The following is a 26,051-nucleotide window of genomic DNA, read 5'->3' as shown; positions in this document are numbered from 1 at the left end:
ATATTAGATATTGTCCCTGTTTTCATAGCTAGGGATACTGCATTTAAGTTACTCACTCAAATCACACAGCTAGGAGCCAGGACCTTGACTATGTATAAAGGCAGATGTTCCCTGCGCTGCACATGGTGATAAGGACAAATGAGAGAGTAAGGTTAGTGCAGACGGGGATCTACAAGGGAAAATATGAAGTTGTATCTTCACATATTAAGTTCAAGTTATTTGAGTCTCTCCTAAGATCTCATGTCCTAAAACCAAAGGTTGATTTTGTTCTCTACTTAACCAGTGCTGTGCTTCTTTTCAGAAGAATTTTGAGCTAGGAACTATACTCCACACTTTATAACCCAAGCCCAATGGGTTACAAATGGCTCAATTCTACAATCCTATAGGATTTTGAAATCCTGGAAATGATAAAATTGATAATGTCCAAGGCACAGATTAAAGATTTATGAAACTGATACAACTTCTTGTTCATCTTCTTCCATTAGAGACCTGGGAGAATATCGTAAAGTGGAATAAGAAACTCAGAATTTGTCACAAATGTAGAGCAGGAAGGAGCGAGAAGCAGCTAGACGTCACAAGGTCACCCAGGAGCACACTGGGGGCACAGACACGGCCAATGCCCCAGGGCCAGGGCTTGCAGTACAAACTATGCTCTTTTCTCCCACAAGCAAATGTTGGTTCAAACAATCCCCACTAGGTGGTCCTCTTCCAGCTCCCTAAGAGACAACCAGTTTTTGAAAGAAGAATGTGCTTTTCAAATGACACACTCTCCATCCACTTTTAATGCACCAGAGAAATGAATATGCATTCAACACACTTGTGAAAAATGTAGGACACAACATTGTGTTTCATATGAATTAGGGAAGAGAGAAAAGAGCAAAGGTTTGTGTATAAAAACACTGGTGGTTGACTTAGAATAATTCAAAAAGTAGCTCTTGAATTTTATTGCCAAGTTCAAATAAACCCAGACAAAAAATATGGATACAGATGATGTCACACAACTCACCAAGTCCCACATCTCCCTAAATAGTTCAATCTCATCTCTCTACTTCAGAAACTTAGTTATATCCAATAAGAATTTGAAGAATGAGCATCCATATTACAATCCATCTTTGGAAAACAGACTATTTGAAGGAAGACAAATCCAAATTGAAACTGTGTGGTTTCCAGAGCAATTTATTCATTAAAATCTATTCAATATGCCATCAACAGTTCTCCTGTGTGTATTGTGCTGATAAATTGACACTGAGAGGATTTAACAAGTTCATCATTTAATAAGTCTGAATTAATTTTCACCACATGGTATTGTACACGGTCATCTGTTGAAACAGATTTCTTTTTAACAGATCTTAGTTTAAAAAAGTCATATACTGTGAGTTCTGTATAAACTGGTGGATAGTAAGTTAGTTCCTTTGTTTTGACTTATAAGCCTCAACTTCATCGCAGAATAAAGAATGTAGGCCAAAGAATGCATAATCGGTCACTCGTATAGAACAGTATTGTTTCTATAATTTGAAGCTTTCTGAATGGACGGGTTCAGGCCTGATGTAACTGTAAAAAGATTACTTAATGAATAGACTATATGGAAATCATACAAAATGTAATTAACTTTAATTATTAATAGCTTAAACAGCACTATGTTACTAACTGCTATTCAAACTCAAAAACCTGTTTTTGAATCCCCATAAAGGTGACAGGTGTACACAACCATGCCACCTTGTACTTACTTAGGGGAGTGTCAATATATATTTCAACAGAAACTTTGGCTTCAGGAAAAAAGTCACAAACATTTAAAATAATGGCTTTAATCGTCATTTTAAGTATACCGTAGGGGAAAGTGTGCTTTAATTAAATATACATACCAGTGATGCTGGCAAAGTTGAAAGTTACTCCTAATGTTGATAGCTATAAAAACTAGTTTGTACATAAGACAATGAAAAAAAAAAAGCAATCCCTTTGAAACAAAAAAGTTCACAGTGGTTTGTATCCAACAGTATGCATTTTATGACAATAACATGTACAGATTGAGCACCCTAGGGCTCTCTTTATATCCTAAAGAAAATGAGCATTTACATTATTTATGGGCTGTACTGAATTAAAAAAAGATCAGTTGCACACTCACCCCTTAGACAGGGGACACTGTCCTGAGTGTACAGCTTTAACACCATTAACGTTGTCTGTAAAAGGAACAGGGAACTAAACAAAACATTTTCCTTGGGAGTGGAGAATCTTTCCTTTGCTGCTATAACCAGCAAATACCATTCATTAAGTCAAAAATGGAAAGGGGAGCCCCACAAACACTATTTAAGCAAGCTGACCAATACACATTACAGTTTTAAAAATGAAGGTTATGTACTATATGTTACAAGTCCCAACTAGGCAGTATCAAAATGACATCTATTTCTTTGCTTGCTTTGTGATCATACCCCTTGGAGGTGTGACGGGTCTTGTGGCATTCGGCTTCTTTTTCTCTGCAGGCTTTAAAATCTGCAAAGATTCAAGACAGTGTATTTTAGGAAATACACTTAACCTCAAGTCTTACATTTCACTCAAATCTTTTGTTCAGAAAGTTTGTTTAAAATTGACCCAACAACTCTGAAAGCTCCACTGGCATATTAACACAAACCAAGCTGACAAACATTTTGGTAAACCGCTATGATATATGATCTGGACAAACTGTTTCGCCTCTGGATAAAATGACAGTTTTTTGAAGTCACATCTTTAGGTATCCCTTCTGACCCAGGGGATAAAGTTCTTTAGAATAGTGTTTCTCAAACCCCTAGGGGATCATGTCATAATCTCTGGGGGTTGCAAGACCTGATAATTTAAAAATAAAAAAAGTCAAAAACACTTGTTTTAATTCAGTTAACTGATGACTTGACTTCAGTGGCTGTGTTTTTGTTTATGATTGGGTAAGCCTGAAGTCGTATAAGTTTAATCATAGTAATTGAATGAGGAAAAAAGTGCAGACTTTATGTGTAAATGATTCTTTTGTGCCAAGTGACGGCCAAATGATGTCATGGTCAATCACTAGAGGTTTTTTAGAAAGAGACATGGAGGGAGAACTGAGTCATCATGTGGCACACCTGGCGCACGGCAGCGAGGGCTACTTTCATGTGGTTTAATTTCAGCGGAACACTGTAGCTTTAGACTTAATGTCTCATGATTTTAATGTATTCAAATAATATGAAAAAAGTTAAATTCAATACTTGGGGCAAAAGTTCTATGATCATTTCATTCTTTTAAAAGGAATTCACTCATTACTGAACTAGGACAAACACCAATTAAGGGAAAATAATAATTTTTCAGTCTATTCCACATAAATGAATATAGGCAGAAATTAGCACTTTAAAAAAATCAATAAAATGCAGACATAATAAAAGGAAATAATGCTGAAAACATCCTCTACCTGAAAAGAACACATTAGTGTTTCGTCCACACTCATCATGGCACCTGCATTGTCAAACTCTCCACAATAATTGGGTGCAGAAAACAGAGTGACCAACTGCCTCTTTGCAAAAAATTCATATCCATCTTCAACCACCTTGGAGAGAAAATGTTTTCAATGTGAACGGGTGCAAACTTTAGGTGAGTAAAACCACTCTTCAGTTTCCCATTGAGCCTGATATCCTGTAGGTCATTTCCAGAGACATTTTGTATAAATAAGCAATACCTACCCACCAAAATCAACAAGGAGAATCTGTGCTCACACACATGCTCTTAAGTGTACATGTAAAATTCAAAATCAATACCTGATGGGCTCTACATATAAGATCCAAATCATGCTTATGGAGAAATTTTGCAACCACTTCTGCACCAAATGTGAAGGACACTCCTCTGTCATTTTCACCCCAGCCTAAGACATCTTTATCGGGGTCAGACCACAAAAGATCACAAAGAAGACCTTGATCTGGTACATCAGTTGGTCGCATAATTCGCCGAATCTGCTCCATAGATTGAAGATCTGGTGATAAACCTATTAAATGAGGGGGAAAAAAACCAAAATGGAAGAAAACACAATTTAAAAAGGGAAGTCAGCACTTTAATATTTCCCTTTCTCTTCAGAGAGACTCAATCATGAATTCTTTGGTTATCTTTTCTTACCTATTAGCTTTTGTTAAAAAGGGGCGGGGGGTGGGGGACACTGGAACTTGTTACATGCACTAATTTGTGGGACAGTGTGGGCCCGAACAGGACAAGGAAAGTTACTTCAACATTCAGAGCACCCTAATGACCACTGTAGTGACCGGGTGTAGAAGATGCAGACATTCAGGTGATGAAGCTTTCTAGGAAATGTGCACTGGCCAAGGACTGTAAAGTCAAACCAGCTCAGATATAACTGGCTCTCAATCTGACTTTAAAAATCCCATGTCCAACTCTACCAAAACCAGTATAAAAGTACCTAAGGAGGGCAAGGATAGTGGTTTTATTAAAATATAGTCGAGTTGGCTTTTTGATGGTTGTCTAACTTCTGACACAGATGAAAAGATATCCTCTTTGCCATTACTATTTTAATTACATCATATAAAGTACAATCACCAAGCAAAATAACTTTTAACATCTAAGTCAGAGAAATTTCTGAAAGGAAAAGACCAAAAACAGTCCAAGGGAAAGTATATTCACATTTTCAGTATCCTACAGGGTCTATGGTATAGCACATTGTTTATTTTATATTCGAAAATACTTTCTACTCTAGTTTCAAGACTGTTACAGAGCCTAGCAGTCTTTGTAGCAAATCAACTGCATACTTTGGACTTGTATCCGGATGATCCTGGATGTGCCAGAGTGGACTCCTGGTTTAACACAGCAGTACAGGAGAGTCACCTCACAGAGGAAGTCATCCGAATGTTAATTCATCAATGTCAAAGTGTATACCCTTTAGAAGAATCCAAATCTACATGGAATTAAAATCAGCCCACATACCTCCATGACAGCAGAATATTTTCTCATCCACGATGGCTGCTATCGGTAAACAGTTAAAGCAGTCTGTGAAAGTTTTCCATAGTTTAATGTTATATCTTCTTTTACCTGAGAAAATTTTGGGATGGTTAAAAGAGAGACTGGTGTTCTGCAGATACATACCCTCAAGATAAGTCCTCCAAGGCAATATTCAAAAACCATGCTTTTATTAAAAAAGAGAGAATTAGATATATGTAATATTTAAGAGATCTATGATTTATAAGCAACAACTTAGTTTCATATGCACTATTTTAAAATAGTCTGAAAACAGAATTCCAGATATACTGATTAAGGACTATCATGAAGCCTCAACAGTTAATTATTTGACAGCACCAACTCTGTCTGCAATATAGTCTGTTCTGTCCACTCTCAAACCATAGGTGGGTTCCATTTCCAAAGGCGACCAAGAAACAGCTCACAACTCACTCTGTCGGCTTCTTCATCAAAAATTAAGATTCTTCCTCCTGTTGCCTGAGCATCTTATTAACTTAGTCCCGGGCTGCTGCTTTCTTTCCTCTGTACATTTCCCCACTAAGGCCACCTCAGACCGCCAGGAGCATCTGGCTCCAGAAAGATTCCTGGATAACTGCCAAGGTCTCTTCAAGCTTCCAAATCCTCAGATTCTGAGCCAGAACCCCTAATGCAGTTTCCTATTACCACAGACCAGACAGCTCTGGCATCAGAAAAGTGTAACACACATTCACATTTTATCCAGCAACAGATACCTCAGCTTTTCCAGGACTATAGTCACAACATGGGCAGGGGGAATGGAGGAAATGGTAGCACAGAGTGCCTGCTACACTTAGGAAAAAAGTACCACGTTCAGCAGTGGCTTTAAAATCCCTTCATGGAAAAAAATAATAATAAATAAAATAAAATCCCTTCATGGAAACCTACATTTGAATAAAAAATTCTAATACAGTACAATTTTAACAAAATCATCAAAGTTTTCTTACGTTGGTAAACCATCCACTGAAAGCCACCTATGTCAGGATACTTTCAGGCCCACAGACTGGGTGGCAAACTATACCTCCCTGATGGGAGAGGGGAAAGCTGCAGTACAAGGTCATTCATTACATGAGTCTTAAAGACAAAGAGTCAAAATTGATACTATTCAATGCTGACCTTCTCAATGATTAAGGCTTCTAATAAAAAAGAAACCAAAAGTGATGTAGCCAACACACTAGGAAGTATATCACAACAAAGAGAACCTGTGAATTTGAACTTTATCAAATAAAACCTCAGAATATTGGCTAACCGCTATATAAAAAGGAAACTGTTCTAAATAGTAGTACCTGTAATGAATTCCTAAAACACAATGTTATAAAATTCTCTGCCTCTCATTTCATTACCTAAATAGTGACTGCCTTACTAGCACTTCTCTGACTCGTTGTCAATATCAAATATCTTTCTCGCCCACTTCATTCTTTTTTTTTTTAAATTTTACTGAAGTAGAGTCAATTTTCTCCCGCCTCATCTTATGAACTGGGTGTTGGACTACACACATACATACAGTCAAGGGAGAGGCTGTGAGTACGAGGACCATGTTTATTATGAAGGTAACCTTTCTAGCAGTGTACTTCTAACAAATAAACTAGATGAACACATCCAAGTGAAACTGACACGGAGTAACACCACACCTTGCGAGACTATAGGTTATGATTATAGTCTAGGGTACGGCCACAGAGACAAAACCAGTCTTGTAATTATACTGCCAAGTGCTAGTAATTCAAATTCCTTAACCACTCCCACTCACAGAAATGATGAATACAAAAGGAAGATGGAGATAAGGATTAAAAAAAATTCTTTAATTTATAATTACTTAAATAGCAGCATCAATAAAAACTCCACTGAAACTGATTATTTTCAAGGCTTTAGGAATCTTGTTCCTGTCAATTATCAACTCAAAGTGCACCTTCAAAATGGGCCAAACAATGTATAAATTATTCAAATATTTTTAATTAGCTTCCCCTTGCTGCCCTGTTTTCTCCTTTCAGCACACAATTTCAGTGAGTACTGTTTTTCTTGGGTGTGGGTGTGCCAAAGGAAAAAGAACTATATTACAAACTACAAAAGTCATCTGTACATTCCAGTTTCCATTTATATGCAACATCTAGGAAAGGCAAACCTACAGAGACAGAAAGTAGTTTACTGCTTACACAGGACTGTGGTGATGCTTGTGTCATTCTATCAATTTAATTCACACAACTGTACACTTACAATGGATGAAATTTTATCTCAATAAAGTTATCAAAAACAAAGCTATCTATTTGGACAGGTTCTCAGAGTTGTACTAAAAATTAAATTATCAGCAACTATTCACAACAATTACCTTAAAAGAAATCACCACTGTTATCACTATTTCCTAATCTAATCATCACATCATATAAGAATCCAGGGCATTATCATACTGTAATGAATGTTAATTTTTTTAACACAAGAAAGAAGCCAGGACAAAAACTAGTCAACGAAATAGTAAGCATGAAAAATGGCAACACTACATCTAAACTCTCACAAATCCTAACAGAAACATGTTCAGTTTATGACCATCTATCTCAATATAAGTAAATCTTCCTGTAGAAAGTACTTACATTCATCATAAAATCCATAAATTCTATTGATGCTGGCACATTCGTGGTTTCCTCTGAGAAGAAAAAAATTCTCGGGATATTTGATTTTGTAAGCCAACAAGAGGCAGATAGTCTCCAGTGATTGTTTTCCCCTGTCCACATAGTCCCCAAGAAACAGGTAATTGCTTTCTGGCGGGAAACCACCATACTCAAAAAGTCGAAGCAAATCATAGTATTGCCCATGGATATCACCTAGAAGCAAGAATTTTATTATACAGTGTCTTCATTTGTATAGTTCAAACCACCCACATAACTAATTTCCACTGTTGTGTAGTATTTATTTAGTCCAACAGAGCTTAGTGAAAATTTTAAGTGTATATCAGAATCACACACAAAACTCAAGTAATTAATAATTTATTTTGCAGAGCGGATTATTAATGGTTAGGCAGGCCTTCATGCCAAGTAACACGGTTTCCCTTTCAGGCTGGCTGATCAGTATCAGATGTCCAACAGCTCTGTCTCTAGGGACCGTGCCAGCAGAAGTGATGCACTCTTAACAAGCCCTGACCCCACGTGAACAAAGGTGTACACACACACACACTACACCCACCAACACATCTGGCTTTCTATGTCTCCCTGCTACATACTGCCAGAGAATGTTCCTTTGCTTTAAGCTTATACATAGGTTCAGGCCTTTTCCTAGCTCTCCATTCTGTTTCCGTTCCTTTCTTCTGCAATGTTTGTATTTCTTTAGCAAAATAATTTTAAGAAATTTTGAAGCACATCTAAGTAAACTCGGTCCATTAGAGGGATTTATTCTAAAGCTACAATTATATAATGTAATTCTAGGTTATTCATAAATAGTACATGATTCTACTGGCTAACATAATATCATCTATACACCATCTATGTATACCCTTGACTCAGTCAATTAATCACATAACCAAAGGAAACGGTGCACCGAAACTTACCACATATCTTGAGTGGTGCTTCAAGTTCTAGCAGGATAGGCTGACTGAGAAAGATCTCTCGGGACTTTAAGCACAGTCCTCTGATTTCATTCTCCTGTAGCTGGACATTCTTACCAGGCTTGGACCCTCTCACTGTAGGGGGAGAAAAACCCCAATTTAGTCAAGTGAAGTCAAAGTAAGATTTCATATAAAAATTAAACATATATGAAAAGGCACAAGCTTTAAATAAAGAGGAGACAAGAACATAGGCTTTCAGGTGTAATCTTCAGGACACTTGTAACAATTGGCCTTGTTCACCTGCAGCCCACTCACCAGATCAGCTCTTTTTGCCTCCCATCATCTTCTCTTCTCCAGCCTTATAAATGAATTAGTATTTGTAGAGCAGGAGGTCTTAGAGACTGTCATGTTACTTAGTCAGTTCTAACAAGTCCTTGTTTTAAAATACGAGATTGGAAATGCTCAGGATCTCTCCCTCTCAATCAGTGTTTTTCAGAGGACCACAGGTCTCTCTCCATGATCCAAGATCTATGTTGTGAAAAAAAATTTACTGTGCTGTTTTTCATTAAAACACCATGTATGCTTGTTGTGGGTATTTTGCTATGCAACTTCCTAGGCCTGAATTTGTGAATACACTCATGTCTATACAGGGCAAAGGATGTCAGCGTTTGCTGTGAGAGAAGTTTCCTAGAACTGGAACAGGTAAAACCTGAGAAAAAGGTGGAAGAGATCAGGGCACAGCACGCATCACACCAGAAGACTCGAGTTCTACTCACTATCAAAGGGAAGCACAAGACTTCCTCTGGCCTTATAATAATTCATTTATCAGCAGGTAGGTAGCAGGAAGAAATGAGATTCTGTTTTGACTCTAGTTGCAACAGATTAGACAGTTATTAAGCATATAACAAACAGCACTGCACTGCCTGTTGTTATTTAGTCGTCAAGTCGTGCCCAAACCTTGTGCAAGCCCATGGCCTGCAGCCTGCCAGGCTCCTTCCTCTGTCCATGGGATTTTCCAGAATACTTGAGTGGGCTGCCATTTCCTTTTCCAGGGTAATAAATAACAAGGAGCACTGCATTACTAAATTTACCTTAATCTTACAGTTACGAAGTGGCTGCTCTTGCTGCTCAGTCTCTAAGTCGTGTCTGACTCTTAGCAACCCCACAGACTGCAGCCCTCCTCTGTCCATGGGATTCTCCAGGCAAGAATACTGGAGTGGGTTGCCATGCCCTTCTCCAGGGGATCTTCCCAACCCAGGCATCAAACCTGGGTCTCCTGTATCGCAGGTAGATTCTTTACCATCTGAGTCACCAGGGAGGCACCAGGGAAGCCCCTTATGAAGTGCCAGGGTCTGGTTAAATACGGGGACTGATTACCATCAGATTGCAATCAAAATTTTAACACTTGTTTTGTACAAAGGATTCATGAAAGGAGGCATTCTCTGAACTAGAACTGAAGCAAAAACACAGAACCAGACTAAGTACAGAACTAAGCCTACATCTTTCTACCATTAAACCCAATATAAAGGGATAAGCAGATTAAATCAATGTTGTTAATTTAAACTTTATCAGTTTTGAAGGCTTTATATTCAAATTCAAAATCATCTAGCCTAATGATAAACAAGAGCAATATGGTTAACTGGTTTTTATCTAGCTTTGTTCTGTAAATATCTAAGTAACATTACAGAGTAATAAAAATTGCAAGTTAAAGAAATCCTGGTATCTGCCGAGAATTTTTTTTTTTCTATTAAAAAGGGCTGTGCCCAAATTTGAAAAATACTGTCTTAGGGGAAGCCCTCTTTCAGCCTGAATAGCCACTGAAATGAAATTCTCTGAGGAAAGAAGCTGAGCAGAAATGGAAGGGTGTTATTTTTTTCAATGAAAGACAGTAAGTAAGGAAGGATGACAAGGGGAAAGAGTTAAACTCTTAGAGGATACAGCGAAAAGAAAATGTTGAGTGCATTGGACTGGCAACTAGAAACCAAGTTTCTGTATTGGTTTCATAGTCTTGAGCAAACCACCTCTTTGGACTCCAAAACATGTAACTGAACTAAGTGACCACCAGTCTCATGCTGATCAAATATTAAGAAACAAGAATCGACTAAAGGGAAAGCACAGTAAGAATAATCTTTGAGGGACTACACTAAATGGACACATACACAATACAACAGCAACTGGGTTGTTTGTGAAACAAAACCGACTTTTTTCCAGAACCAAAGTAATTTTTCCTTTCAGACACACACAGGAGAGAACTCAAGAAACCCTCCCAGTGGAAAGATCATGGGATCGTTGCTTTATTGGCCAGAAAACCCCAATCATTAGTGATTTTACCACAAGTCAGCCAGAAGGTTGGGCATACTGCCCAACAGGAAACTTTATTTTGGCTAGGGGACTCCTAAACACTTCTGGTTTCAAAGGGAACCTTTTTCAGCAGAGGCCCACACTTGTAAGGGAACAGCCCACTCTAAGTCTTTTAGAAGACTTATACCTATAGGGAACACAAGCCATACTTTTAATATGAATGCTATCAGATTAAATCAGTGCTGCTAATACACATTTTACTGGTTTGGAGACTTCCAACTACAACCTTTAGACATAGTTCATGATAAATTTTAGTTTTCTTAATATGACTGTCCCTGAAGTATCAGAGCACAGAGATTAGTAAAGAACAATACTAACAATTTTTTAAAATTTATTTTTAATTGGATAACTGCCTTACAATGTTGTGCTAATTTCTGCTGTATAATACTGCGACTCAGCAATAGGTATACACTTATCTCCTCCCACCCTCCCATCTTCATCCCACCCCTCTAAGTCATCACACAGTACCTGGCAGAGCTCCATGCAACACTAACAATTTAAAAAGTGTCCCTAATGTGGACTGAGGATTAAATAGTTTTTCCAGAACAAATCAGGATTCAGTTTATGTCTGAACAGTGCTCATTAAAAACACAGTCACAAAGCTTCTTAAATTCCCAACAATTAGCTCAAGAAATAAAACTATATAAACAGAAACTCCATCAAAACCATCTACTAACTGGCAAATACCTGCTCATCTTCCAAGACTGCTTAGATATCACCTCACACTGGAAAACCCCTCTTAGCGATCGTCTCTCCCCTTAACAAGCCGGCTTTATGCTTTCTGAAATGCTCTCCCAACACCGTCCAGCACACACTCTGTATTATAATTGCCAGTTCACCTCTATCTATTCATCCTGGTAGAATGTAAACCTCAGGACCACAGCACTAGCCCTGCAGTGTACATGCCCATAGCCAAGGTAGTAGATACTCAAAATCTGTTGCATGAATGAAAGTCTGAATAAATCTCCGTTCATTTGTGGCATTACAATTAGCATGCACCCCAGACTATACACTGATTAGCCAAAAAAAAAAAAAGAACAAAAACCATGTCTGTGTTTTCAAATTACAAAGCAACAGTATCATTCTTATAGGCTTTACTATAGTATTTTTCTAGTTGTGAAAACTTAGGATTACTCTTTAAAATTTATCTAACAGAAAATAAAGATTTCAAAATGGGTTTTGGCAGTCTAGGTGAACACAGCAGGCATTTCTTAGAGATGGTCTATTAGCTGACAGGATAAGCAATCTACTTCACTATTTTCAGGGTCCACCATACAGAATCATGTACTAGTCGTAGCTAACACCTAGGGAGCACTTCCCATGTGCTGGGCTGCTGCACTAAGAGGCTTTATTTACAGTGCCATTCAATACAACAATCCCATGAAGTCAGACACTGTCACTTCTCTGTTACAGGCTGGAAGAGGCTCAGTGACTTGGTCCAAGGTCATAAAGCCTGTAAGGAGGATACCAGGCCCCAGCTGACTCTAGCTCTGAAGTGGTGCTTCCACCAGACCACTCTCCCATTTAAGAATTTGTTCTTCGTCTTGAAAATATGTTTAAAAAATATGGCATTAACTTAGAAACTTAGTAAGAAAACAAATGAAAGCAAGTAAACAGCACACAACTGTTTTTTGCCATTTTGTAAGTTCATAAGCAATAACAAAGACGAAAAAGCTAAAAAAAAAAAAAAAAAAGGAAAGAATTTGTTTTCATTATACTTCTGAACCAAAAGAAATTTTATAGAACTACTAAACCTCTATACAGTCACTGGTGCTTAAGAAAAATTTGATGAGTATAAAAATCATAAGGCATCCTTACAAACAGGAAGCATTAAAAATTAATGCAATCTACTTGTTAAGACTATCAATATTCATTTTTACCATGCTTTACGCAAATATTCAACAAAATAGCTGCTGGGCATCCTCTTCTGGCAACAGGCGAGACAGGAACTTGGTCCCTTTTCTTGAGAGGTTTACATTCTAGTACAGGATTCAGAAGATAAGACAAACTAGGTAACTGCAGATTATTATACATTCTGCACCGAGAACTACCCCTCTATAAAAAGTGTAAAACTAAACGTTTATCTTAGGGACAACATCTTCAACACCATTAAAAAGACAAAGGCTTGCATATCTGTTTTATAGCTATTAGCTACGAAGAAAGAATGCACACGGTACAGTGCTGCTCAATAAACATCAGTCACTCTGCACTTCAGGGCTGCCCGGGTGGCTCAGCGGTAAAGAATACACCTGCCAAGCAGGAAACACAGGAGACTTGGGTTCGATCCCTGGATTGGGAAGATCCCCTGGAGAAAGAAACGGCCATCCATTCCAGTACCCTTGCCTGGTAAATCCCATGGACTGAGGAGCCTGGCAGGCTACAGTCCACGGGGTCACAAATAGTCAGCCAGGACTCAGTGATTAAGCAGCAGCAGCCGCAACACTGCCCACTTCAGCCCTCACTGTGCTGTGGAGGACGGAAGAGACGTAAACAAGACAGCCCCAAGGTGGGAAGGTCATGAGTTGTCTCCTAATGATATCTTCCTAAGTAGCAGTTCAAACTGCATGTATGAAGTTATTTCAACAATTGCCAATGAGATCCAAAATATTCCAAAAGAATTTCATTTTCCAGGCAGAATGTTTCTAGGAAGTCCAGGTGCTAGATACTGTAAGGAAATAAAATCAGCAGGCACAGCGGACATATATAGATTAGTGACTGGTACATTAAAATGGTCCTTAGGTCTTAGGCACGTGACTTCTTTTTTTTTTTTTGCAGCACTTCAAGGCTTGCAGATCTTAGTTTCCTGTCCAGGGATTGCCCTCGACAGAGACAGCTTGGAGTCCTAACTAGTGGATGGCCAGGGAATTCCCAAATGTCAACTTTTGAGTAAAAGCTTTTATCTGGCTAAAACAGCAGATTCAGAAAACTGCATTAGGGCTGTTACCAGCAGACTGTTCTGTTCTACCTTATATCATCATTTATTTATCTGGCAAATCACTCACATGAGCACATGATAAAAACTCCTATGCAATTTTATACTAAACAAACTGATAAAAACTTGAAATAACTTAAGACTACTTTGGGATTGGAGAAGGAAATGGCAACCCACTCCAGTGTTCTTGCCTGGAGAATCCCAGGGACTGGGGAGCCTGATGGGCTGCCGTCTATGGGGTTGCACAGAGTCGGACACGACTGAAGTGACTTAGCAACAACAACTTTGGGATTACTTATGAGGGATAAGCATGTATTCCTGTTGCCCCTTAATTGTTGAAAGAAGGTCACAGAAAAGGAATAGCATACCCACCAAAAAGCCTCAGCTCAATTATAATCAAGTTTTAAAATCTAAAATTGGCACAACCAGTATAAAAATAAGTCAACAGAGATTTTGCTAATAAGAAAATCCTATTAAAAGGTGGTAATCTTAACAATATGCCACATCATATTTATTCTAGTGACAATAACCTCACAACATTTGACAAATTTAGGAAAATAAAATCTCAAACCAAAACAAACAAAAAAACACTGAGTATCTAACATCAAAACTTTCCCACAAACAACTGAGGTCTTTCCTACAAAAACTGTAAGCCACAAAAAAGTTAATCAAGAACCATTCAGTTTCACTGCAAAGTCACCAGCAGGAAGACATCCACTTTTTGGCCATTTTAATTTCTAAGCCGCCCTCTCCCCACCTTGACTTTGCTAACTGCTGGTGTGATACTTTGGGCATTTAAAGGTGACATCAATTTTCTCAAGGCATATATACAATCAGGATGTAGCTGCAAAACACTGTCTATTGCTCTCAATGAAGAACCTGGAGTTTTCTACACCTAGAGTGAAGACAATTCATTGAAAAATCTTTAACTCTCTACAGTCTAACCACCTACGCTTGATTAGACTTGACATCTGACCCTACATTTGTACTGAGTGGCATTTTCATAAGCCTTAATATTAGTAACAGACAATCTCCTCTAGATGAGGGATGCCAGTAAGCCGAGGGGCGGGGGCGGTGAAATTGGAGATTGCAGATAAAACATCAAGACCATTAAGTAAATCATCTATTCTTACATGCTTTGGATACAGTGGTCTGATCCTAGAACATACAAAATTTGCCCCAGAATTCTGTACATTGTTCTTGAATTAAGACTTTTCAGTTTCCTCATTTACACAGCGATTCCTATCAGGGTATTATCTCCTTCACAGTCCAGTATTCAAGGTCTACTAACACCCTTAAGAGTAAATTGAGTGAAGTGACCAAGTCTGCATATCATCTCCCTGCTTCAATATCAGTAACCCTCACCTACTCAGGCAGACTGAATGGCAATGGCACATGCCTGCAGTTTCACAGATACAGAACAATCTCACCAACCTCTACGGTGGATGTGCCATTAATGCATGGTGCAGCCTGGCATCCACTCCCCCAGCTTGGAGGAGGAAAGCCTGCCTGCTCCCGCAGTTTACATTCCCTCAAGCATCACAGAGTGACACACCCCATCCTGTTAGATTTCACTGCTTCCTCCTGCTACTGTCAGGCGAGAGGGCAGTGGGCACAGAGAGCAGCCCTTCCCCAGCTGCAGTTTAGGACTGGTGCAAGCTGCAGATCACAGCTCTAAGACCCTTCTCTTCTTACCTGTAGGACAGAATGCAGCATACAGTTGACATGCGGGAGGGGAGAGGGAGGTCCTCACAATACAGGCTTCTTGGAAGTTAAGGGTATTAGTAACACACAACTTTACGATTACTGTCTTTATCAACAAAATGCCCTATGATCATTAATCCCAAGAAAGGCGTCTAATTGTTAAAATGATCTGATGTGTAAACTCATTAAGAAAGATTATTTTTGTTTTCCTTGGTCAGCATTTTAAGAATTTTTTTCTTGTGTCATTATGTTTGTCCTTTATTATCTTCAGGACCAGGGACCACTGTCTTTTTTTTTTAACATTACAATACAAACATGTTTCATTTCACATCAAAAAACTAAACACAGGGATTACTTTTACAAATTAGAGGATTAAATTCATAGGGCCAGGACAGAAGTCACATTTAAATCACTAATGCAAATCAAGCAATTGTGCAGAGCCTGACACAGTCCTGCAGTTTGACAACCACCATTCTCAGAGGTGAGATGCTTCTCTCAAAGCAGGACGTGAAATTACAACTGTCTGCTTTGCAAGAAAATCACTAGCCATCAATCATTCTCTGTATGAGATCACTTACAAAGCTAATCTGACTCTAATCTCACTTTTCTCCAACACAGTAGGACTACCAGACAAATCAGCAGCTGGTTTATTCTCTAAATCCAAAGTTTTACCATGCATTTAAGCAAGTGAACATCAATAACACACAAGAGTGACAATCTCAAGGTTTTATCACTTGCAAGGCAGACCTTGCCGGGTGGGTGGCAGAATGTTGCCTCCTTAAAGAAAATCTGAAAGTTTAGAGTAGCAAATAACTGCAAAGCTGTAGTGACTAAAACCTAAAGCAAGATGTTTCATTAGATAAGACTTCACTTTTGAATGGTCTTTTTAGTACTATCACTGAGCTACTTCTCAACTAGCTTGTGTAGTCCTCCACCTTAGACAATTTTGAAAATGTAAAAAATTCTAAAAAGGTCATAAAACTCACATTCCCTCCATCTTCAGATATACTTAAATCTTAATGAAAATTTTTAGAGGAAAAACTTTGTGAACTTTTCTTTAAAAAAAAAAAAAATCACAAAACTTATCAACATCTTCTACCCTGGAAAGATATACATATATATCTTCAATAGATCATTTTCAATAGTTTCTCTGCCAATCTAACATTGACGAGAAAAAAAAAAAAACGTTAAGAATGTTGAGCAGCTAGTTTATTCCCGAGGACTGAAAATGCACTGCTTTACTAATTTCAATGAAAAAAAATGAAATGTTAAAAAAACCTGGTTTTCCAGCACAACATAACATGTATAGAAACTATTAAGAAATAATGACTGATCTCACTGTAAACGATCCAGGTTAATCAACGCAAATTCCTTAGCACAATTTAAAAAATAAGATTAAAATTAACAAGATGTTATATGAATATAAAAGTTATGGGCAACCCCACAATTAAGACCTAACTAATCTATTCTGTTTCTAATCCACAGCTTCCATTTTTTCCAGCTTTCTCAAAGAAATAAAACCACACATGTCCCTGCATAGACATGCAGAATTTACAATTTTTGAATGAAAAAAATTTAAGTTCTTTTCCTACAGCAAATTGTTTTAATCCGTTTCTGACCCACTGCTGTCTCACATAAACCAAAGAACTATATCAACTAATATTAAAAGTGTGATTCTTCTAATAAACGGCAGATACTGAATGAACAAGGTTTTCACCCACAAATGGCAGTGACATTTCAGGGGCTCATTTAATGAGTTTTTCTTTTGAGACACGATAAAAGGAAAAAACCTTAACAGAGATTAAGAAAAGATGAAGTTTCATTCTCATGACTTAAAAGATCTGTAAATTCTAACATCAGAGCTGTCCAACTGTTTACGCTCGACTCCATCTCTGAGCATTTACAGTCCAACAATATTTTAGAATATAAAGGCAAAAATGCAGTTAAAACTCAGCCAAATCTACATTATCCAACACTCAAGAAAAGGATCTGAATTCTTTCAAAGTTAGGAATTAGACGTTATTATTAGTAGATGTGCTCTAGAATTCAGGGGTGGTGGGTGATTTTATTTCAGCGTCTCTCCTTAAAATCCGAACTTCATCCCTCTCCCATCCCACATCAATAGAAATCAATCACAAGACACCTCAGGAGTTTTAGGTCAGTCAAAATTAAAGATTTATTTTAACCTTTGCTCAACCACTGGACACCTTCTTTCACACATAGGGTGACTTGAATGACGTTGAATTCCTGGCTGCCTGGGTTTGAAACTTGACTGTCACTAACTGGTTAAGTGACTACACTTCTCCGGGTCTTAGTCAGGAAAAAAAGGGCATCTACCTCGTGTATTACATGAAATCTGTGTAAAGAGCTCCAAAAAATGCCTTACACACAGTAAGCGCTTTAGAAGCATGGCTAATATGATTTATGCGACACACGCAAAGTACTGGAGACAACTCATTAGAAAAGACCCTGATGCTGGGAAAGACTGAAAGCAGGAGAAGCGGACGAGATGGTTGGGTTGGATGGTATCACCGACTCAATGGACATGAGTTTAAGCAAGCTCCGGGAGATGGTGAAGGACAGGGAAACCTGGCACGCTGAAGTCCATAGGATCGCAAAGTCGGATGCGACTAAAAGACAGCAAAATGCAGTCAGTGAACGCAAAGCGCTTAACAGAGCTTGGCACATTGGAAAGATCCTAACGAAACTGTCATCACTGCCGGTTTCACGATTCAGAGGCATGTTCAGAAAAGAGCGCGGAGACTTCCCCGGGATAAAGACAACTTAAAAAGAATATCTGGGAGGGTAGGAGAAGACAGGTTCCAACATCTCTCTGAGAATGAACGCTCATTACCGAGTAATAAGTAACTGGGCCCCCGACCCCAAGCCTCACAAAAAAATAAAAAAAAGCAGGCTAGGAAAGAAGCCCTCAAGCTTGGTGAAATCCATATCCGCATCTTATTGCTTTCCAAAAGATTGAGAACCACGAAGTTCGGAACGAGCAGTCCAGTAGGTTGGACTGGGGCCCCCAATATTCTCCAAAGATTGGTCCGGAGTGCCGGGCGCACGGGGGTACGTACCGGAAACGTGGGGGTGGGGAGCGGAGTTTTCAAATTTCACGGCCAGGAGAAAGGCTGCACCCTCAAGCAATGAATGAGCGGAGCCAGGAGGGTCCGCAGGCTGGGCCAAGCGCGGAACGCCGGGCAACCTCCCTCCCGCGGCAGTCCCCGGCCCGCGGGCGAACTCGCGGGGCTCACTCGTCTCGGCGCAGCAAGCCCAACAGGCCTCCCAAATCCCCCTCCCCCGCGAGTCTCCGGAGCCGCCCGCCGCCCCCTTCACCTTCCAGCAGCCGTTGGATGATGCTGTCGATGTTGAGTTTATCTATATCCGCCATCGCCTTCCCACCGCCGACCTTCCCGCAGCGGCGCCGCCGCCGGCTCGCGCCCGGGATTCACACCTCCTTTCCCACGCCACGGGCACAGAGATGGTGGTGGCGGCGGTGGCAGAAGCCGCGGTGGGTTCCCCCCAACCGCCCCGCTCCCTGCTTCCTCCTTCTCTCCCCACTGGAACCACGAGAAGAACAAAATGGCCGCCGACTCCTTAGCCAGCCTCGGGCGGCGCACGAATGCGCGCGGGGGAGTGCAGCGGCCCGGCCGGGACTTCTTTGTGGGCCATAGGGCACCCGGGAGGGGGCGGGGCCAGGGAGATTGAAGGAGGCGGGGCCAGAACGCGGGAATGAGAAGGAGACGGTTGAGCGTAAATGCGCTCGCGCGCGGAATCCTTCCGCCAAACGGGCCGAGCAAATAGGCCCCCTGGCGGGAGCGTGAGTTGCAAAGTTGAACGCGGGAGTTGGGGATGGGGGAGAAGATGCATCTGTGCACTCGAGGGTTGCGGGCTCCGCAGGACACTGTTCACTGCGGCCAAGTGTTTGCAGACCTGGCCATGTGAAAAGCCCACGGAGGGAATTTGGGTGTCCTGGAATTTCTCCTTAAGATAAATCTGTGGTAGAGGTGAACAGTGAAATAGGTTGACTCTTTTTGGCTTCACATTTGCTAGAATTTAGGGGGGAGGGAAAGATACATTTGATGGTTAATTTAAAAAGTCCTCTCCCAGATAAAAATGTTAGGTTATTCTTTCTGAGTGGTGGAAATATGGGTATTTGTATGCACATTTTTGTGCACTCTGTAACTTACATTTGGGGAAAAAAATTCTTTTTAATCTACCCTCAAAAAAATTTCATCATCTCTCTCTGGATTATCTTTCTTGAACTCGCGAAGTTATATAATCATCGGAACGGTTTACCCTGATTCCGGCCAGAGCGAAGATGAGCGAGCGTGTGCAGCAGATAAAGGAGAATTTGCAGGTTTCGCGCGTCGGAGCTCGAGGCCGGAAGAGAAGGGCTAGTTTGCACCCGCTGGCTTTGCGGTCGGGTCCCCACTTCTGCAGATACCCCTGAAAACTTTGGTCAATTTCCCTCGGCTTCTCAGTCTCCCCATATAATCTCTTTCCAGGAGATCCCTCCAAAATGTGCCACCTCCGGGGGCTGCGTGTCGTCTTAGCTGGGTTTGAAAGTGCAGTTACACTCAGCAAACGCATCTGCTCTTTTGGATCCTGACCTTTTCATTTAACTGCTTTTTTTCTGCAGCGCTTTACAGTTTGCAAAGCCGTTTCCCTCCCGCCAGAGAAATTAATTTTGTCTCTCAAGGCACACAAAATGCACGAATTCCCAGCCCGAAATATCGAGATCATTGTGCCACCCGGGCATCCAGTCTCAACACCGGTGTTCCCGCCGGGGCCCAAAAGTGGTGGGGCCCAGGCTCCTTCCACATGGACCCGAGGCCTCCGTGCGGCTGGCTTGGAGGCGTTAAGGTTCAGAGATCCCCCCCTGCTTGGCGCAGTTGCTCACTCAGCTTTCCCTAGTCACCAACTTACCCTCCCGTGCTGTAACTCTGTTCGCAAGAAGACAAGTGTCATTTGTCAGCCCAGGGCACACAGCCCAGTTGGCGACATTCGAAGTTGATGCACAGCACCGTTGTGAACAGCTGGCTGTCAAAGTCATGGTAGCTCTCCCCAGAGTCCATGAGACTCTGGGCTCCTCCAAGGCACATCATCGGAATGGCAATTAAAGCAGGAATATGAAAGACAGCAATTCATTCAGCAGACAAACATTTATGGAGCACCTCCTCTGGGCCAGGCATTGTTCCGGGGGAGAATCAGGGGTGAACAAGAAAGACAAGGCTTTTCTCATGGAGAGTCATCTAGTAAGCCAGACAGACAAAAAACAAAAACGCAAATAAAACATATCATCTTCTGACGCATGCTAGAGGAGAAAAACAAAACAAAACACTGCACTCCTTTTCTTTGTATGTGTCAAAAAATTATCGCTGAATCCCCAAGACAATCCTAGGAATTATGTGCTATTCCTATCACACCCATTTTACAGATGAAGTGAGACACAGAGAGGCTAGGTTGTTTGCTTAAGGTCACACAGCTAGTAAGTTTCAGAGCTAGAGCTGGAACTCGGCACAGTCAGAAATCAAAGCCCTTGTTCATATTTAATAAATTCCCACTGCAAATCCCCAGGACCTAGTGCAACACTGGCGCACACCAGGTACATAAATGTGGGACTCAATGGAATGATCTGAAAGAGTCTCTATGGACGATGAGTGCCATAAAATTTCCATAGACAAAGTAGCAGGTGTGTTCACATCTGCTGACATCATCAGGGCTGGAGGAAAACTTCTGACTGGACTGGGACATGGGGAGGGCCTCTGTCTCCATACCATTCTCTGCCAGGCAACTCCCCTCCAGAGTCCACAATTGCTAAAACATGTCTAAGAGGCCTGAAGGGCTCCCAGAAAACAGCAAATAACTCTGGAAGGAAAGAACAGATCCCCTTATTGGCTTTTTTCCTGCCACTATCAACACTCAGGGCTAGCAGACAAACAACTGCGAGAAAGGCTACTGTTCCAATTGGTAGAGTGTCTCTTCCCTCCTGTAGTTTGCCTATAGTGAGGAGCATGGATTAAAATATACTTTTGAAGGGATTTCCCTGGTGGTCCAGTGGTTAAGATTCTTGAGGATCCACTGCAGGAGGCACGGATACTGTCCGTGATGGGGGAACTAAGCTCCCGCATGCCATGCAGAAAGGCCAAAAAAAAAACAAAACCTGTTCTTTTTGAACTGTCTTCCTTGGATCGACAGAGGTTTCATAAAGGCCTGCTGAAAATGATGGAGAGCTGATAGAATTCGGGTCCCCAAGCCCTTGAGTCAACCAAAGCAGAACCATGGCACGCAGTATGCACTCAATCAAAATGAACTGTAATCACTATTATCTATTTTAGATATTAAACTTCCATGTAAGATTTGAAGAGAGGGGCTATAGTGAAAATATTTGAAACTAATAGTATTCCTAAGGATACTTTAGACTTTGAGGGGAATCTTAGTACCTAGAGGGATTAGGCTGATAACACGAAGGAAATAAGCTGGGTGGATGTGGATGTGTGTATGTTCAGTTGCTCAGTCGTGTCCGACTCTTTGCAGCCCCATGACTGTAGCCTGCCAGGCTCTTCTGTCCATGGAATTTTCTAGGCAAGAATACTGGAGTGGGTTGCCATTTCCTGATCCATCTTCCCAACCTAGGAATCAAATCCGCATCTCTTGCATCTCCTGCGATAGTAAGTGGATTCTTTACCACGAGCACCACCTGGGTAGCCCAAGCCAGGTGGATAGGGACTGTGATAAACTGAGGAGCACACACCCCAACTCTAGTCCATGGGGACCCTGGGGACCCAGTGGGAAACGGGCCCAGCGAGGCCAGATCCCCTGAGATTTCAGGAGAACTTGGGCATCTGGAGTTTGATGTGAAATTTTCCATTTTTTAAAAGTTGGTCATGAACTCAAGTTCCTCTAAAACACTATGTAAGGTTTCCAAAGCATATCCATGAGCTACATTTGACACTAGGTCAACAATTTGGGATTCTGTTTTAGAACGTTGGGGGTGAATTCTTCCTCATTCCTTCCCCCAATTTATTAAGCATTGGGATTATTGTTAAGTGATACAAAGAAATGCTGATGCAGTTTGCCAGTAGATCTGGACCTGCCTGGATATCCTGGAAATTTTGAACAAATTAGGAAACCTTAGGAAAAAATATGCATGAAAGCTGTTTGACAAAGCTCATAGTTTTATTTTGATGGTATTACCAGCAGATATTTCTTTTCCATGGGGTGGTCTTGATCCCTGTCTCCTGTACAATGTCACGAACTTCATTCCATAGTTCATTAGGCACTCTATCTATCAGATCTAGGCCCTTAAGTCTATTTCTCACTTCTACTGTATAATCATAAGGGATTTGATTTAGGTCATACCTGAATGGTCTAGAGGTTTCCCCTACTTTCTTCAATTTGAGTCTGAATTTGGTAATAAGTAATTCATGATCTGAGCCACAATCAGTTCCTGGTCTGTTTTTGTTGGCTGTATAGAGCTTCTCCATCTTTGGCTGAAAATAATATAATCAATCTGATTTCGGTGTTGACCATCTGGTGATGTCCATGTGTAGAGTCTTCTCTTGTGTTGTTGGAAGAGGGTGTTTGCTATGACCAGTGCATTTTCTTGGCAAAACTCTATTAGTCTTTGCCCGGCTTCATTCCGCATTCCAAGGCCAAATTTGCCTGTTACTCCAGATGTTTCTTGACTTCCTACTTTTGCATTCCAGTCCCCTATAATGAAAAGGACATCTTTTTTGGGTGTTAGTTCTAAAAGGTCTTGTAGGTCTTCATAAAACCGTTTAACTTCAGTTTCTTCAGCGTTACTGGTTGGGGCATAGACTTGGATAACTGTGATATTGAATGGTTTGCCTTGGAGACGAACAGAGATCATTCTGTTGTTTTTGAGATTGCATCCAAGTACTACATTTCGGACTCTTTTGTTGACCATGATGGCTACTCCATTTCTTCTGAGGGATTCCTGCCCACAGTAGTAGATATAATGATCATCTGAGTTATTTTCACCCATTCCAGTCCATTTTAGTTCGCTGATTCCTAGAATGACGACGTTCACTCTTGCCATGTCTTGTTTGACCACTTCCAATTTGCCTTGATTCATGGACCTGACATTCCAGGTTCCTGTATAATATTGCTCTTTACAGCATCGGATCTTGCTTCTATCACCAATCACATTCACAACTGGGTATTGTTTTTGCTTTGGCTCCATCCCTTCATTCTTTCTGGAGTTATTTCTCCACTGATCTCCAGTAGCATATTGGGCACCTAATGACCTGGGGAGTTCCTCTTTCGGTATCCTATCATTTTGCCTTTTCATACTGTTCATGGGGTTCTCAAGGCAAAGAAGAGAGGCAAAAAGCAAAGGAGAAAAGGAAAGATATAAGCATCTGAATGCAGAGTTCCAAAGAATAGCAAGAAGAGATAAGAAAGCCTTCTTCAGTGATCAATGCAAAGAAATAGAGGAAAACAACAGAGTGGGAAAGACTAGAGATCTCTTCAAGAAAATTAGAGATACCAAGGGAATATTTCATGCAAAGATGGGCTCGATAAAGGATAGAAATGGTATGGACCTAACAGAAGCAGAAGATATTAAGAAAAGGTGGCAAGAATACACAGAAGAACTGTACAAAAAAGATCTTCACCACCCAGATAATCATGATGGTGTGATCACTAATCTAGAGCCAGACATCTTGGAATGTGAAGTCAAGTGGGCCTTAGAAAGCATCACTACGAACAAAGCTAGTGGAGGTGATGGAATTCCAGTTGAGCTATTTCAAATCCTGAAAGATGATGCTGTGAAAGTGGTGCACTCAATATGCCAGCAAATTTGGAAAACTCAGCAGTGGCCACAGGACTGGAAAAGGTCAGTTTTCATTCCAATTCCAAAGAAAGGCAATGCCAAAGAATGCTCAAACTACCGCACAATCGCACTCATCTCACACGCTAGTAAAGTAATGCTCAAAATTCTCCAAGCCAGGCTTCAGCAATATGTGAACTGTGAACTTCCAGATATTCAAGCTGGTTTTAGAAAAGGCAGAGGAACCAGAGATCAAATTGCCAACATCCGCTGGATCATGGAAAAAGCAAGAGAGTTCCAGAAAAACATCTATTTCTGCTTTATTGACTATGCCAAAGCCTTTGACTGTGTGGATCACAATAAACTGTGGAAAATTCTGAAAGAGATGGGAATACCAGACCACCTAACCTGCCTCTTGAGAAATCTGTATGCAGGTCAGGAAGCAACAGTTAGAACTGGACATGGAACAACAGACTGGTTCCAAATAGGAAACGGAGCACGTCAAGGCTGTATGTTGTCACCCTGCTTATTTAACTTATATGCAGAGTACATCATGAGAAATGCTGGACTGGAAGAAGCACAAGCTGGAATCAAGATTGCTGGGAGAAATATCAATAGCCTCAGATATACAGATGATACCACTCTTATGGCAGAAAGTGAAGAGGAACTGAAAAGCCTCTTGATGAAAGTGAAAGAGGAGAGCAAAAAAGTTGGCTTAAAGCTCAATATTCAGAAAACGAATATCATGGCGTTTGGTCCCATCACTTCATGGGAAATAGATGGGGAAAGAGTGGAAACAGTGTCAGACTTTACTTTTCTGGGCTCCAAAATCATGGCAGATGGTGACTGCAGCCATGAAATGAAAAGACACTTACTCCTTGGAAGAAAAGTTATGACCAACCTAGATAGCATATTCAAAAGCAGAGACATTACTTTGCCGACTAAGGTCCGTCTAGTCAAGGCTATGGTTTTTCCTGTGGTCATGTATGGATGTGAGAGTTGGACTGTGAAGAAGGCTGAGCGCCGAAGAATTGATGCTTTTGAACTGTGGTGTTGGAGAAGACTCTTGAGAGTCCCTTGGACTGCAAGGAAATCCAACCAGTCCATTCTGAAGGAGATCTGCCCTGGGATTTCTTTGGAGGGAATGACGCTAAAGCTGAAACTCCAGTACTTTGGCCACCTCATGCGAAGAGTTGACTCACTGGAAAAGACTCTGATGCTGGGAGGGATTGGGGGCAGGAGGAGAAGGGGACGACAGAGGATGAGATGGCAGGATGGCATCACTGACTCGATGGACGTGAGTCTGAGTGAACTCCGGGAGATGGTGATGGACAGGGAGGCCTGGCGTGCTGTGATTCATGGGGTTGCAAAGAATCGGACACGACTGAGTGACTGAACTGAACTGAACTGAACTGAACCAGCAGACATGGCTTATTTTGCACGCATGCATGCATGTTCAGTCACTTCAGTCATATACGACTCTTTGCAAGCCTATGGACTGTAGCCCTCCAGGCTCCTCTGTCCATAGGATTCTCCAGGCAGGAATACTGGAGTGGGTTGCCATATCCTCCTCCAAGGGATCTTCCCAACCCAGGGCTCGAACCCACATCTCTTATGTCTCCTGCGTTGGCAGGCAGTTCTTTACCACTTTTGGGGAGGGGGCAAATGTTTACTGAGGCCTTACTCTGTGAGTGAAGCTGGACAGGCAGCAGTGAGCCAAGCAGCATAGTCTCTGTCCCCATGGAATTCCCAGTTTA

At 40.9% G+C, this 26,051-nt stretch overlaps 1 protein-coding gene across 1 annotated transcript; it reads right to left on the bottom strand.

Moving 5' to 3' along the window:
• PPP1CC (protein phosphatase 1 catalytic subunit gamma) lies at positions 918-19,160 on the bottom strand. The gene is made up of 8 exons (XM_018061256.1): positions 18,834-19,160; positions 8,501-8,632; positions 7,551-7,781; positions 4,924-5,028; positions 3,753-3,976; positions 3,410-3,544; positions 2,427-2,487; positions 918-1,551 (listed from the first exon to the last, which is right to left on the bottom strand). The coding sequence occupies exons 1-8, from the start codon at positions 18,886-18,888 to the stop codon at positions 1,481-1,483; spliced, it is 1,014 nt and encodes a 337-aa protein (XP_017916745.1). The 5' UTR covers positions 18,889-19,160; the 3' UTR covers positions 918-1,480.

The sequence above is a fragment of the Capra hircus genome, chromosome 17, assembly GCF_001704415.2.
Source record: "Capra hircus breed San Clemente chromosome 17, ASM170441v1, whole genome shotgun sequence".
NCBI lineage: Eukaryota > Metazoa > Chordata > Mammalia > Artiodactyla > Bovidae > Capra > Capra hircus.
Note: the sequence above shows the minus strand (reverse complement) of the source record. Positions and strands in the feature narration are given on the sequence as shown.